Source organism: Vicia villosa, unplaced genomic scaffold, assembly GCF_029867415.1.
Source record: "Vicia villosa cultivar HV-30 ecotype Madison, WI unplaced genomic scaffold, Vvil1.0 ctg.000663F_1_1, whole genome shotgun sequence".
Taxonomy (NCBI): domain Eukaryota; kingdom Viridiplantae; phylum Streptophyta; class Magnoliopsida; order Fabales; family Fabaceae; genus Vicia; species Vicia villosa.
This window is the reverse complement of record NW_026705295.1, coordinates 179176-193635: the sequence shown is the minus strand read 5'-3', so window position 1 is coordinate 193635 and position 14460 is coordinate 179176. Positions and strand designations below refer to the sequence as shown.

At 36.0% G+C, this 14460-nt stretch overlaps 1 protein-coding gene across 1 annotated transcript; it reads left to right on the top strand.

The window, feature by feature from the left end:
* Positions 1-11568: 11568 nt before the first annotated feature.
* On the top strand, positions 11569-13041 carry LOC131630237 (uncharacterized). Its single transcript, XM_058901023.1, has 2 exons — positions 11569-12045; positions 12109-13041. The coding sequence occupies exons 1-2, from the start codon at positions 11569-11571 to the stop codon at positions 13039-13041; spliced, it is 1410 nt and encodes a 469-aa protein (XP_058757006.1).
* Positions 13042-14460: the final 1419 nt, after the last annotated feature.

The window sequence follows — 14460 nt, the reverse complement described above, 5'->3', positions numbered from 1 at the left end:
TTTTCAATTTGGGTCAGATAAGGCTATTTTGGTACTTTTGAGAAGAGGTGAGATGGTCGGATCTTCAATGGTAATAGAAAATTCAAAGAGTTTACTGGGTTTGTAAATACCCTGCATGCTACGGGTGACCATAGTCCTAATGGATGGTGTAGGCTGGGCTAGTGGTGTAAGTGATGGGGAGGTATCGAATGTAGCCGTGGAAGGGAAGGAGGATGCATGAGCGGAATGATGTAGTCTAGTGAATGATATGGATGATGGTCAGCTATATGATGGTTATTGGTAAGAGGTTGAAAGGTGGGATTGGTCCATTAATCGACAATAGATGGGTGCAAGTCATTAGTGATGCAATCATATATGGTGAGAGATGGACAAGGCATGCTGGCAAAGGGAAACTATGTCTCATCAAATATAAAATGTCATAAAATGATGATCATTCTATGTGACAAAACAAAACATTTGTAACCTCTAAGATTAGTGGGATACACTAAGAAGACACACAGGGTCGATCGGGGTTGTCGTTTATTAATGATAGTGGATGGAAACAATGGAAAACAAAGACAACCAAAGATGTGAAGGTGTGTAGGATGGATCACGATGATACAGAAGTTGGGTAGGGAAGTAATTGGACAAATTCTTTTAGGAAAGGATATTAAGAATATAGGTGGCCATTTGAAATGTGTGATGCCAAAACGAGGATGGGACATATGAATGAGAGAGAAGAGGGCAAATCATGTTGTTAATAGTGTGTATTTTACGTTTTGCTTTTCTATTTTGTGATGAAGTGTGAGGTAAATAGAAACAAAAAATAATACCATTATCAACACAATATTTATGAAATAGTGAATTATTATACTCACGCCCATTATCACATTGAAAACATTTAACAGTTTGAGAAAATTGTGTACGAATTTGACTAGAAAGTGAGGTGAACTTTTTAAAAACTTGAGACTTGTTGCTTAGCGGAAATGTCCACTAAATATCAAAATAATCATTCAATAATAAAACATAAGACCGATGACTAGAAGAGCTTAAAATTGGTGATGTCCATAAATCATTGTGTATAAGTATAATATCAAAAGGCATTAAAGTAACATTTTTGGAAAAATTAAAAGACAATTTTTTAAAGTTGTTGATTTATAAATTATCAACAACCTGTTTACAAATAAATGTTGCTTCCAGGTATTGAACCATGGACCAACAACTTCCTTAACCATACTAGAAAGTGTCAATTGAGCTACCCCACTCACCTCATTAAAAGGCAATTTAACATGTTTGTGAAACATAGGAATTACAAAATTTTCTTATTCAAATGTTCACTACTAATGAAATTTATTTTATGAAGAGACTGCAACATAAAATGACTAGGATGGCTGAGACGACTGTGCCAGAGATTGGAAGCAATACCAGCAAAGTGAGAGTGAGAGGTGACCGAATATAGATCGCCAAGGCTATTACATCTCATGAAAGAAGTCTCCGTCTGAAAGTCAAATATCGAGAAACTAAATTGATCAAAGGAAACAAAAACATTATTGTCAGTAGTGAGTTGTCACACATGTATCAAATTTTTAATAATTTGTGGTGTGTGTAAAACATGGTTAAGGTTTAAAGGTTTTTGTTTGTGAGATGTAGGTAAAGTTGTGTGACCAGACCCTTGAATTGGAATACCTTGTCCACTTCCAATAATTAGTTTCAGATTTAAATGACTCAAATTAGAATAAGATGAGATATTACCTTGTGATATTGTTGTATGAGACGAAGCTCTAGTGTCCATGTACCACGCGTTGTTTGGAGGATTGAGGGACATGGTATGCATAGCAACTGCAATGTTAGTGGAAGTTGGGGAAGATGTGGTAGTGTGAGCCCGAGGGAGGTAACCTAGGATGCATGATTGCTTAGAAGGTCCGGTAGGATGAGTCTATTGAAATGTAGGGTAAAGGCAATGAGGTATACCACAAAGAGGTGGGTTCCATCCCCAAGGAGACCAGGGTAGATACTAATGCCATGGATGAGAGGGCTGAGAGGTACTTCTTGCAATTTTTTTCATTCACTTTTGATCTCGAAAAAGTTTGACCCTTAAAAATTTTGAAATTTTTCTATTTAAAAAATTAGGTGCATGTCAGCAATCGTGTTGCGATTGTTTTTTATTATGTCATGATCAGCAAAAACCCCACCAAGATCGCATCAAAATTGGTTTGCATCATGGCACAATTTTTCCAAAAGCTTCATGGCTTATTTAGCTTTCCAAAATTCTTGTTTTCTTCTACTTTTGACAACTTTAGTATTTTCTTCACTCATTGCTAATTTTTCCTCCAAAACCAAATATTTCTTCACAATGACTAACTAAAACATTTGAAACTACTAATAAAATTACATGGTGATAGGTTGTCATTAGTACCCACCTCAAACTCATTCTTGAACTCGCTTCGTTGATAATTTATAATATTTTTGTTGATTTATATTATTAATTATTTGATTAATACATGGGTTAAATAGTTTTTGGTCCCTATAAAATTATCAAATTTTGTTTTTGGTCCATATTAAAAAAGTTACATGTTTTCGTCCCTACAAAATTATTATGCACGTAGTTTCAGTCCCTATTGTTAAACCGATTTGTATTTTTGAATGATTATTTTACAGACATGTTTAGAACGTTATAAAAATTTTCTAGAAAAAGGAACTCAAAATTTGATTTCTAAGACGAGATTTGAATTACTTTTTATCATTATCTTTTAAAATTTTAAAAATTCATATTTAATTCTTCTCATTCTAAAAAATTCAATAATTTGGTAAATAGACATTTTATAGTATTCTAAACACATATGAAAAAAATTGTTCAAAAATTTAAAAGTTTAGAGGTAATTAAATAGTTTTCAAAATTTTAAAAAATAGCATGGACTAAAACTGCATGCATAAAAATTTTGTAGGGACTAAAATATATCATTTTTTATAAGGACTAATAATAAAATATGTCATTTTACTTTAATATTTGAAATTTTTTAAACATATCTTTGCAAATTTTCAGGATTATAATAAATTGTATTGTATTTTAATATTTGTTAGAGTTTGAAGTTGATTATGAGTTTGAAGAAATGAACTATTTAAACCTTAAAAAAATAATTGATTCTAATGTGAGGATGGGGGCAACGTGAGGATACCTAGAAGTGTTTAGGATATCTTTTGAGTTCAATTATTAATCCTCTTTTAGGTTTAGGCAAGAGATTAATATTAAATAGGATTCGGGTTTGGATACAAATGGGTAAAACTTGTCTCTGTCGTACCTCATTGTCATGTGTAACTACGAGATGCAACCTAAGAGGATGGTGAATTAATGTTGCTGGATTTTTCTCGTATATGCACAATGTTCTTAGTTTTTCTTAAGAAATGTAAGCAACGGGTTTTTTGGTTCAAAGGATAATAATAGTGCAAAAAATTAAAGTTCTTAAAAATAAATAACATAATGATTTATACTATTTTCCCTTATCAACCAAGGGTACATCTAGACCCTTTATATTTTGAAAGATTTTTCAATATTTTTAGATTCTAGTACAAGTCTCACACAAAGACTTCTTTACAAGCTTCTAAAGCATACACATATATCAAACCTATGGTGGACTTTGAATCAACCGAATTGAATAAACCTTTTTCACAAAACACCAAACACTATGGTAGAGTGTGAGTCAACCCAGTTCAAAGGACCTTTTACACAAACAACTTATCACCACAAACTTGATGATTAAGTTACAATACACTTTTAGTAATTTGATTAAATTTATTTTGAATTGTATTCCAAGTAAATGATTCTTTTCTTTTTCTTTATCACAATTCAAACTTATATACTTAAGTGCCCATAAATTTTTAATGAAACACTTTGAATGATATGAAAATTATGCACAAAGTTTCATTGTTAAAGTTATATGAATATTTGAAAAATAATTTGAATTATTTAAAATTATTTGTATGAAAGAGATATGTTTGAATATTGATGTACAAATCCTTAAATACATGTTATGAAATCCTATGAATAGATATACAAGAATAAAGGGGTTCCATAAAGATTTCTCATCTCAAAAGGTGCCATTTCTTGATGAAAAAGTGTAGATTTTCGCATAGTAATCTATTACCAAAGTTTAAACAACTATAAGATTGAACTTTGAATGTTGTTATTAAAAATAAGAAAATTATGGCGGTTCAAAAACTGTTTTTTGATTGTTTCATCTGTCGTAATTTATGAAAATAAATGTAATTGATTATGACTTACTAGTAATCGATTACCTCAGAGTTTCCTTTGAAAAATACCACTTTTGATGTCTTTTCTTCAATGGTTTTTATGCATTTTCTATAATAACTTTTAAGATGAAGTTTGAATGATTTTTTTATGAGCTTTTAACTGATATATGAGATGAATCATGATATGTGAAAGATTAAGACTTTTTACTCAAACTTTGAAACTCTTTGCCAATCGCCATTCATCAATCATTGTCTTCATATTTATCTTCTTTTGATGTCATTGTTGATTTTATCTTTTTCTTCTTTTGATGTTGTATATGTCTTCATCAAAACTCTAGCCACGGTCAAGGAGAAGCTCTTGTTCATATCATGCCACCTCAAACCAATTCTTCTCAGTTAACCACACTAATGAATATCAAGCCAATTAAAGGAAAGAGAATTCGCTAATTCAAAGTACTGGAATGACCACATATTTTGCTAATAAATTACTCCCTCTAGTCTCATATATAAGCGAATTTACAAAAAAGTTCATCCTTCAAGAAGAATGTCTAAATGCATTTAATTCTTACACTCTTTCTAATTTTACCCATATTTTTTGTTTTGAAAATCTTTGCAAACATTAAAATGTAAAAAAATTGTAGGGATATATTTGAAATAGTTACATTGAATGTAATAATTATAATTTTTTTGCTTATATTTAAGAACATAGAATTTTTTTGTTGCTTATATTTGAGATCGGAGGGAATAATATCTAAATGGAAAGTATAATTATATGAACTAATTCTCAAACACCGTCATTTCATAGGAAAAAACAATAATAATATGTATTCAAAATGAAGCACACCACCACAACTCAAATCAAAGATACTTAATCTTTTTCCTATCCTAAGAGAACCACAAATAGTAAAAATAGAGTGAGCAAATTCAAATCCAACACTAACTTCCACCTTAATCACCTAAAAATATTTTAGCATATATTAATGACAAATTCGTAGGTGATAAAAGGAAGGCTCACTAAGTCTACCATGTGTAACACCCCGATATCCGCTACACGCATCAACCGTGTCGGCCAACCGAGCATGTCACCAGCTTAATCAATAATCCCCCTAGGTCCGCTTACCGGCTGCCCAGGAAATATTGTTTTTGTCTCCCGCAGGAATCGAACCACGTACCTAGGGTTTAAGTACGTATTCATAGCAATTCCTACTATCAATTGGTAGCAGGAATTGCTATGAATACGTACTTAAACCCTAGGTACGTGGTTCGATTCCTGCGGGAGGCAAAAACAATATTTCCTGGGCAGCCGGTAAGCGGACCTAGGGGGATTATTGATTAAGCTGGTGACATGTTCGGTTGGCCGACACGGTTGATGCGTGTAGCGGATATCGGGGTGTTACATTAAAAAGGCGCCTTTTTAATGTAACACCCTGGATTTCCGCTTACCCCGCAGGATTTCCGGCCTACCATGCATCTAGTGAAAGCACATTGGGTCCTATTCGGATTTTTGGTGATATCCTTCTAAACATATTTTTCCTTAACAACACCTTATCATGCAAAAGCTCCCAAAAAAACACAATAACCTTAGACGGAGGCCAGGTCTTCCAGATGTTAACAAGAAAAATGATACCCTCCTCTAAAATAATTCCTTCAAACTGATAGGCAACAAAGATGACCGAATACGCCGAACTAACCGAAAAACACCTTTGGGGTCATGTTTCCCCAACATGGAATTCTTAGTATGGGAGAAAGATATCACAAATAAAGTTGTAACCATGGTATCCAATAGATCTTACTCCTACACATAGAGACATCTCCTTCACCTAAACCGAAACCCTACTAACCCACAACATAAACACCCATAGATCCCTCCTCCATATCTCTTAAAACTAACATCTATAAAAGCCTCTTAAACTTTTCACTCAAAGGAATTGATCAGGCCCAATATTCGTTCCAAAACAATATAAAAAGTCAACTACCCACCACCCTGAAAACTCTATCTAAGAACCAATATGAAGTAAATTCCTTATTAGAGTTAATAAGAGAGGTGAATTTAGACCAAGATGAAGCCAAATATAATCCCTTTGTATGGATTGTGAGGTGTAACTAAGGTAACTGAAAATCATACCTTGCTTTGAGAATGTCCTTCCACAGAGCAATCCCTCTAAGATGATCTTATGACACCATTAACCTAAAAGAACAAGATTAACTTGGAAAATATTGAGAACCCAAAGAGCCACTATAATCTTTGTCTTATACATCTCAGACCATCGAACCCAAGAAATATTTGTATCCTCCTTAAATACCCCCAAAGAAAATTCCTCAACAAGCAGACAATTTGATTCAAGACTTTGAAAAACATCTTTGTACTTGCTAAAAGGTACAATGAGTATTTAGTTGTGTTTAGTGTTAGCTTAGGTAGGGTTGTGAGAAGCTCTATGTGTCACTTCCTGGGAGAAAGAGATTCCTTTTATTCTGATAATGGAATACACACACAACAATTCCTTAGGTTTGGGCTTAGAGAGTCAGGAACCAAATTTATCTCAATTTCCCATTAGAGAGGTGGATTAGAGGGGGACTCATTATTCATTGCATCACGGGGAGACAAATTTCCTCATTTACATGCCATTTCAGTCAATTATTGTAAGGACATGTCACCACCCATGTTTAATAAATTGATGGATGATGAAGCTAATTTGAATGTTCCAAGTCCAATTTGGGCGACTTACTAAGTAATTTGGGCGAACTCTGGCATGGATTTTGGGCTACTCGATCCATTACATCAGGCATCCTATGAAGTTACCTGGATATTCGCCCAGCGTTATTAATTTGACTTGTCTTACTCTATCATGGACCATATTCTTTTAGACTTATTAAAATCATCCCAGTACAATCTTCATGAAATAGAAGAAAAAGATAAGTATAGACTTTGGGAAAAATTGATAAGAACCATTATGTAATCATATCCCTTAAGCACATCCTTTATATGTCAGATCTCGGGAGTTGGATGATAAGTTTGAGATCTCTAATTTTAACATCTTCTTTGAACCAAGGAAAACACTAAAGGCTCAAATGTTCATAAATTTTCTAGAATAAATGGCGTCGCCCACCACAGATCCAAGCACAATTTGGAACATATTCACTGATGGAACATCCAACAGTATGGGAAGTGACACCAACCTCGTCTTGGAGGTTTGAGTTGGATTGATGGCCGTGGTATCTTTATGCTTTGAAGTTCCATCCACCAATAACCAAACAGAATATGAGTGTCATACCCCAAAATTTACCCGATACAATTCTCGCTTTAATTTATTAAGGGCGTTAAAAATTAAGAGCCATAGGGTTTAATATATCTATTATTAAACTCGATCTCTTATAAAATCCCCTTATAAATCAATTAAAATAAAGTGAGGTGTGGGTAGCAAGCATTTGGGATCCAGTTTATTTTGGGCCCATTTGTCTCTTTTCATTTAATCATTTTATTATTTTTCTTACTAATTTTGAGATTATTAGTATGTTATTATTGGTTTAATTAAGTTAATTATTATTAGTGTTTAAGATAATATTATTATTATTTTAGATATTATTATTAGTTAATTGTATTAAACTTAATAATAATAATATTAATAACACAAGTGATTAAGAGGTTAATTAAACAAGTAAATAGATTAATTAAATTTGTTGATTAATTAACTAATTAATTGAATTATTTGAAATTACTGTCTTTTTGTTTGTTCTTTTGTTGTTTGCTGCGTGAAAAAAAAAAAGAGAGGAAATGAATTGATTGGAGCGTTGGGCCATGGACCGGTTTGGGCCATGCTGGATTGGTTTTGGACCAGGTCAAGGACCGACCCGGGTCCTATTCACCAACCTCACGCAAACCCTAGCCTCACCTCTGCGCCACCGCAGCCAACACTCCAACCCTAATCTGCAAACGAATCAGGCCCAGATCCAGAACGAATCTTAACACAATCAAATCTTCAATCAGTAACCAACAAGAACTGAATCTAATCTTAACAAAATCATAAAATCAAATCTGAATGTATTTCATGAGATCAAAAAACGTAATATACAGGGAATCAATTACAAACGAATCATGAGCAAATCAATCTTAATCTAATTGTTCCTAATCAGATATAAACCCTAACTATATAATCTAAAAAGATAATTAGAAGAAGGGGATTTTTTCTGGGGGGGAAGTACTCTTGAGCCGCCGCGCCACTCTCGTCTTCGTCTTCACACCTGCAAACAGAAAGCAAAGAAGGAAGAGAGGGAATTAGACCGAGATCGTAAAGCAGAGAAAGGGTTGAAAGCGAAAGAGGTAAACCGATAAGACTTAGCTTAGGATTATTGATTGTTGCTCTTGATGTGTAGTTATGTTTTGAATAAAGGTTTAATCTGGGTTTCTTCTGCAAGAAAATTAGGATTAAGGCTAGGATTCTAACTAGGGTTCACATGTTTATGGGTTAGGATTTGTGGAATTGATAGATTTAGGGTTCGTGTTGCTCGGTTTCTGGGTAATCCGACGAAGGTGTGGGGTGAAAGAGATGAAGATCATCATCTAGGTTGGGTTTTCTGGGCGCAGTTAGGATGAGGTTCATGTTTTTTCTGTTTTCTTCTTTTCGGAAAATGAGAGAAGGTGAGAACGAGAGGGATACCCAAAGGAAGAGAGGAGGAAATTTCCTTGCTGCTTTTTGTGTATGTTGAAACCGAAGAGAGAGGAGGAGTTTGGTTATTACATTTGAGAGAAACTAAGAGATAAGTGGAAAAGAATTAATAGAGAGAGCATTGGTTGCTGTACCAACACGTTGATGGTTGGAAAGAAAAAAGGAAGAGATAAGATCCCTTTAGGTCCAATAATTGTATGACGCGTGGCCACTCTCAGGCCACGTGATTGGTCCGTATCCGAGCAGCATACAATAACCTTGTCATGGTCTCTCCTTTAGATTCACATGCATGCCTTTGATTAGAGTCTAGATAAATCCTGGCCGTCCACCACACACTAGGGTACACCGTAGCCATCTCCCATGCCACACTAGATCTAACGGCTACCACATGTAAATGGGCCTGGCCCATTTGCTTTTAACACACCCCAATGTTACTGTCCCTTAACAAATACACCCCTTGCGCAAACAAAAAAAAAGAAAAAATTTAAATTAAAAAAAACTAATTAATTTTTATTTGATAATTTTATTAATTGTTCAATTGTTTTTTTTCTTCTGATAATTCAATCTAATTTTCTCCCCGAACCGACTATACCTATTAGTCGCATTAGGCGAGAGATAATTTGGATCAATTTAATTAATTTATTTGTTAATGATAATTCAGTTAAGTTCTAGTTTAATCTTCTCCTCGAACCGACTAAACCCACTGGTCGCATTAGACGAGAAGTGATATTTTAATTAATTTGTTAATTCTAAATTAATTCTCTCCTCGACCCGACTAAAACTATTAGTCTCTTTAGACGAGAGATAAAAATACACAATCTAAAACACTTTTAATTTGCTGCCCGCGATGATGAATCTATCGATCTGAGTAACCAGCGATACCCTTAATCCGTTAGCTATACTGACGAAATCCATTGGTCACCGCATCTAACGGTGCCAAATCAAATCAGGGCTGTATGCCAAACCTCAAAACACTTTTCCACATTCAAAACAAATTTCAAAACTACGACAGGCCATTCAAAAAAAGCCTTTAAACAATTTCAAACCACAAATTCAATTCTAAGGCGTACAACCCTGCGCCTAAACTACGTTGACTCTGATTCTCCATAAGGAGATACGTAGGCACTTGGATAACCAAGGCGAGTCCCCCACCCTAAAATCTCAATTTTCCCCCAATTCACCTCCTTAGCTATAAAACCTAAATATTTTAGCCATAAACTGTTACCTTATATTCAAAGCCATAGGAAAGGGTTGAGGGTGCCTAACACCTTCCCTCAACCTGATTATAATAACTTACCCTGAATCTCATATCTGCGTAGGGTTTCCTATTCGCCCTTCAGAATAGGTGGCGACTCTAAAAGTCTATATTTTTAGGGCAGGTTGCTACAGCTGGCGACTCTGCTGGGGATAAATCATCAATGGTGAATTATTATGCTCCTAGGCTTGGCAGGGTTTAGGTTTGATAAATTATTTAGGTTTGTGGCTAACTATTAGGGTTTGGCTAATTCGCCATTTTAGGGTTTATGGTCTATTGTAAATATTTAAATTTTATTTATTTATTTATTTACTTGCAATTTCAATTATTTACAACAATTACATTTATTTACAGTAATTTAATTAAATATTTGTTTACGTGAATATTTGCTATTTTACTGCACTTTTTGGGTTACATATAAATTGCGTTAAACCTAAGCGTGGGAATTATAATAATGACCAGAGGGGAATTACATCGCCTACGAGTCTTATTATAATTCCACTCAGAGTGGGTTGAATATCCGGAAAGGTCTGATACGAGGCTCGACCTTGTTGAGGGCTGGACTTGGTATTTGGCTGATCTCTCTGGGAACCTACCCCAAAAACTCGAACCTCATGGATAAAATGAGTTGTTCTAAAATCCAAAGAGACAAAAAGTCTCGGCGGCTACGAACGACCCCATGAGACCTTCTAGAACATACCAATGGGAAGGGTAGGCACCCTAAGCCGCTACGTCGAACCAATGAACCTAGGGCTTATGTGCTTATGTGCTTATTATGTGTTTAAATTTTTTATACTGCGAATGTCTTGCATTTTAATTTTTGCAGGTATTCCTACACGTTCCCTGGCCTGCAGGTACCCCATTTCTAAAACCATGTCCTTCCCACGAAGGACACCTCCACTTATGCACGTTGATTGGCCTCTCGATGGCCATGAGACTTAGTGACTGTCATGAACAGTCACCCCGTGCTTACATCTACGTGTCCCCGAGCCTGTAAAGATTCTATTTCTAAAAACAATCACATCCCTCATACGAAGGACAACCTCGTTAGCATGCGTTCGATTGGCCTCTCGATGGCTATAAGATCTAGTGACTGTCCTGAACGGTCACTCCATGCTTGTTCTCGCGCACCCTCTAACTTGTAGGGTTTGGGTTTCCATCCATCTATCATTATCCCAGCCCTTGAGGGGTTTCCTTGGGTTTATCCCTTAAAATGTGTGGGGTATCCTTATAGTAACCCCCGCTCTATGCCACATTGCATTGCATGAAAAAATATAAAATAAAATATATTCATACACCATTGCATCATAGGAGTTTATCATTCATACATGACATGCATTTCTACCAGGAGCTTATTTGCATCTTAACTTGTATCTGGAATCAGAAACTGCAAAATTGATTTCCCGACATTCGAGGTTAATCATGGAGCAAATTCAGACAGACATGGCAGAGATTAGGGCTCAGATAGGGACTACTATGGGTCAATTTTTGGAAGCTATCCAAACCGTTACCCGTGGACAAGAAGAGTTAAGGCAACATGTTCAGAGGCCGGATGTTACTGTTGATCCAAGTGGCGTTCATCAGAAAGTCGTCAATCCTACCCAAGAGGTCCCTTTAAATCAGAATGTTAGAAACACTATGCGAGTTCCCGTCAACGAGGCTCCGCACCGTGAAAATCTTTCTGTTTCGTCATATGATACCTTTAAGTTTCCAATGGATGAAGATGAGGGTAAGCTCCGTCTTTTGGATAAGAGATTGAAAGCTATCGAGGATCGTGATTGCCTTGGTTTAGATGCTGCTAGTTTATGCCTGGTGCCTGATATCAAGATTCCTCCTAAGTTCAAAGCCCCCAACTTTGAGAAGTACAAGGGTACCACTTGCCCAATAACACACATCAAGGCATTTTGCAACAAGATGGCTCCTTATGCAGAAAATGATAAACTTCTAATGCACTTATTTCAGGATAGTCTTAGTGGGGCATCTCTTGAATGGTATACCCAGCTTGAAAGGACCAACATCCGCACTTGGAAAGATCTAGCCAAAGCCTTTTTCAAGCATTACAAACATAACAGTGATATGGTTCCTACCAGAATTCAACTTCAGGGTTTGACTCAGAAGGTTGACGAATCCTTTAGAGAATATGCACAAAGATGGAGGGAGCTAGCTGCCAGGGTTCAACCTCCTCTCTTGGAACGTGAACTTATAGACATGTTCATGGACACTTTACAAGACCCCTATCTGAATCGGATGGTTGGATGTGCCGCTTCTGAATTCTCAACTTTGGTTGTCATCGGAGAAAGAATTGAGCACGGTCTTATGACTGGTAGGATTCAAAACACTGCTACTAATTTTGAATTCCCAGAACAAGATGGTGAAGAAACAAGTACAATTTCCGAAGTTGAAGAGAAAGATCATGCTTATTCTCCAGTTCAGATCCCTTGCTATCAAATGACAGAAATTACTCCTGATCAGGATGCTCCACAAATCTGCGCTGCAACTATTAGCCAGCCACCAGTTCAATTTGTGCAACAAGAGCCTGTTCTGTATAATCAATCAGTTAAGTATGCTCCGCAACAACAGCAGAGATATAGACAAAATCGCCGACCACAGGGTGGGCAGAATCAAAGAAGGCCAAGAAAGGTATATGAACCGATTCCAATGCCGCATAGTCAGTTGCTCTCTCATTTACTCCGAAATTCTTTAGTGGAATTAAAACAGCTTGGGCCTCCTCCTTTTCTTTATCCTGAAGGATATGATCCCAACGCCTACTGCGAGTTCCATTCAGGGGCACCTGGCCATTCGATTGAAGGTTGCAATGTATTCAAAGGCACAGTTCAAAACCTCATTGATTCCAAGGCAATTTGCTTCACGCCAAACGGTCTGCGTATAAATTGAATTCCCCACGCCTGAGCAGAGGTCGAGATTGCAAGATGTACCTTCTAAAGCAATAGATCCAGACGGAGCCAAGTCTCTTCAATGTTGGCAATTTGTGTTTCATTCTGCATTCTCATTTGTAATTTTATTGTTTCGTTAAGCACTTTCTCGTATGCAAAACTCGTTTGTTTTTGAATAATAATCTTAATACATTGAATATTTTTGTCTTGAAACAATCCATTCGCTTTTATTTTCTTGTTGTACTCAACTCTTGTAAATAAAAAAAAGCAAGTAACTCTGGAGGGAGGATGATGAGCATGATACCAAGAATTTCAAACGGTGCGCTTTTGAATAAAACCTTGCTGATGATGTACAGGCATTGTTTCAAATCCCCAAACATCGGAGAAATAAGGGAGATAGACCCTCGTCAACCCCTTTGAGCCTTGAAGTAGAGGTTTCATTTCTATTCAGAAAAAACCTTCATTTTTAACCCAGGGGCAGGGTAGTGTTCGCTTAATCTGACCGAGTGTTCAAAACTCATTAAGGGTATGCATCTAAAGATACAACAATGGTTATCTGTCAAAAGGTTGAGGAATGTCAAAACCACAATGTTTATCCTTTATTCTTCAAGAGGTCAAAAGATAACAATGCCACAATGGTAATTCTCCATCAATCATGGAATGAGGTAGTCGCAATCACTTCCAGCAAATCAAAGACAAATGCAAAGTCACGCGACTTGTTAAAAAAAAGAAGAAGAAGAAAAAGTGAAAGGCAAAAAAATAATAATAAAATTGCCAGGTGAGGACAAAGTCGTGTGACTATAAAATCAAGGAAGAAAAGGTGAGCGACTGCCATGCCCGAAGATCCTCATTGATTCCTCAACCATGCCAAAATTCCTTTGGAGGGATGAACACTCAGGTCGAGTTAATTGAACTTAGGATTGGAGAACATCACGGAGAGTGCGTGGGCACCAAATATTTTTGAGCCTTAAATCTTTTTTCTAAAACCGTGAACCCGGCCACGTTACAACCTTCAAAAGTCCTAATTGAAGTAAGGTTTATTCGAAAGCATACTAAACGAGAGTACGGTAATCTGACTCCTGCGAGGCTTGCTGAAACTTTTGAGTTGGCATCATACCACCTTTCATAAAAATAAAAAAAAAATCGATGTTACGACATCATTTCAAAAAAAAAAAAATTTAAGTTTCAAGACAAACATAAACTTTGTATTAGAATTATCATTCTCATAATAAACATCCTTGGCATATGAACGAGTGCGTGACATCCAAGAAGATTCCATAATGAATTTCTGATAAAAAGGTGCGTCTTCCCCAAGAATAAGTTGTCTTCATAACTGCGTCAAGTTGGGAGCAAAATATCTCAAAGTGGATTACCCTAAGGGGCGGAGAAGCAGTTGAATACTCCGTTGAGTGAGAATACA

Excerpts from the sequence above, each read along its gene's own strand:
- LOC131630237 (XM_058901023.1), top strand. The coding sequence starts at position 11,569 with ATGGAGCAAATTCAGACAGACATGGCAGAGATTAGGGCTCAGATAGGG. Across the intron at positions 12,046-12,108 it reads GCCCAATAACACACATCAAG|GATAGTCTTAGTGGGGCATC; the intron begins GCATTTTGCAAC and ends CACTTATTTCAG.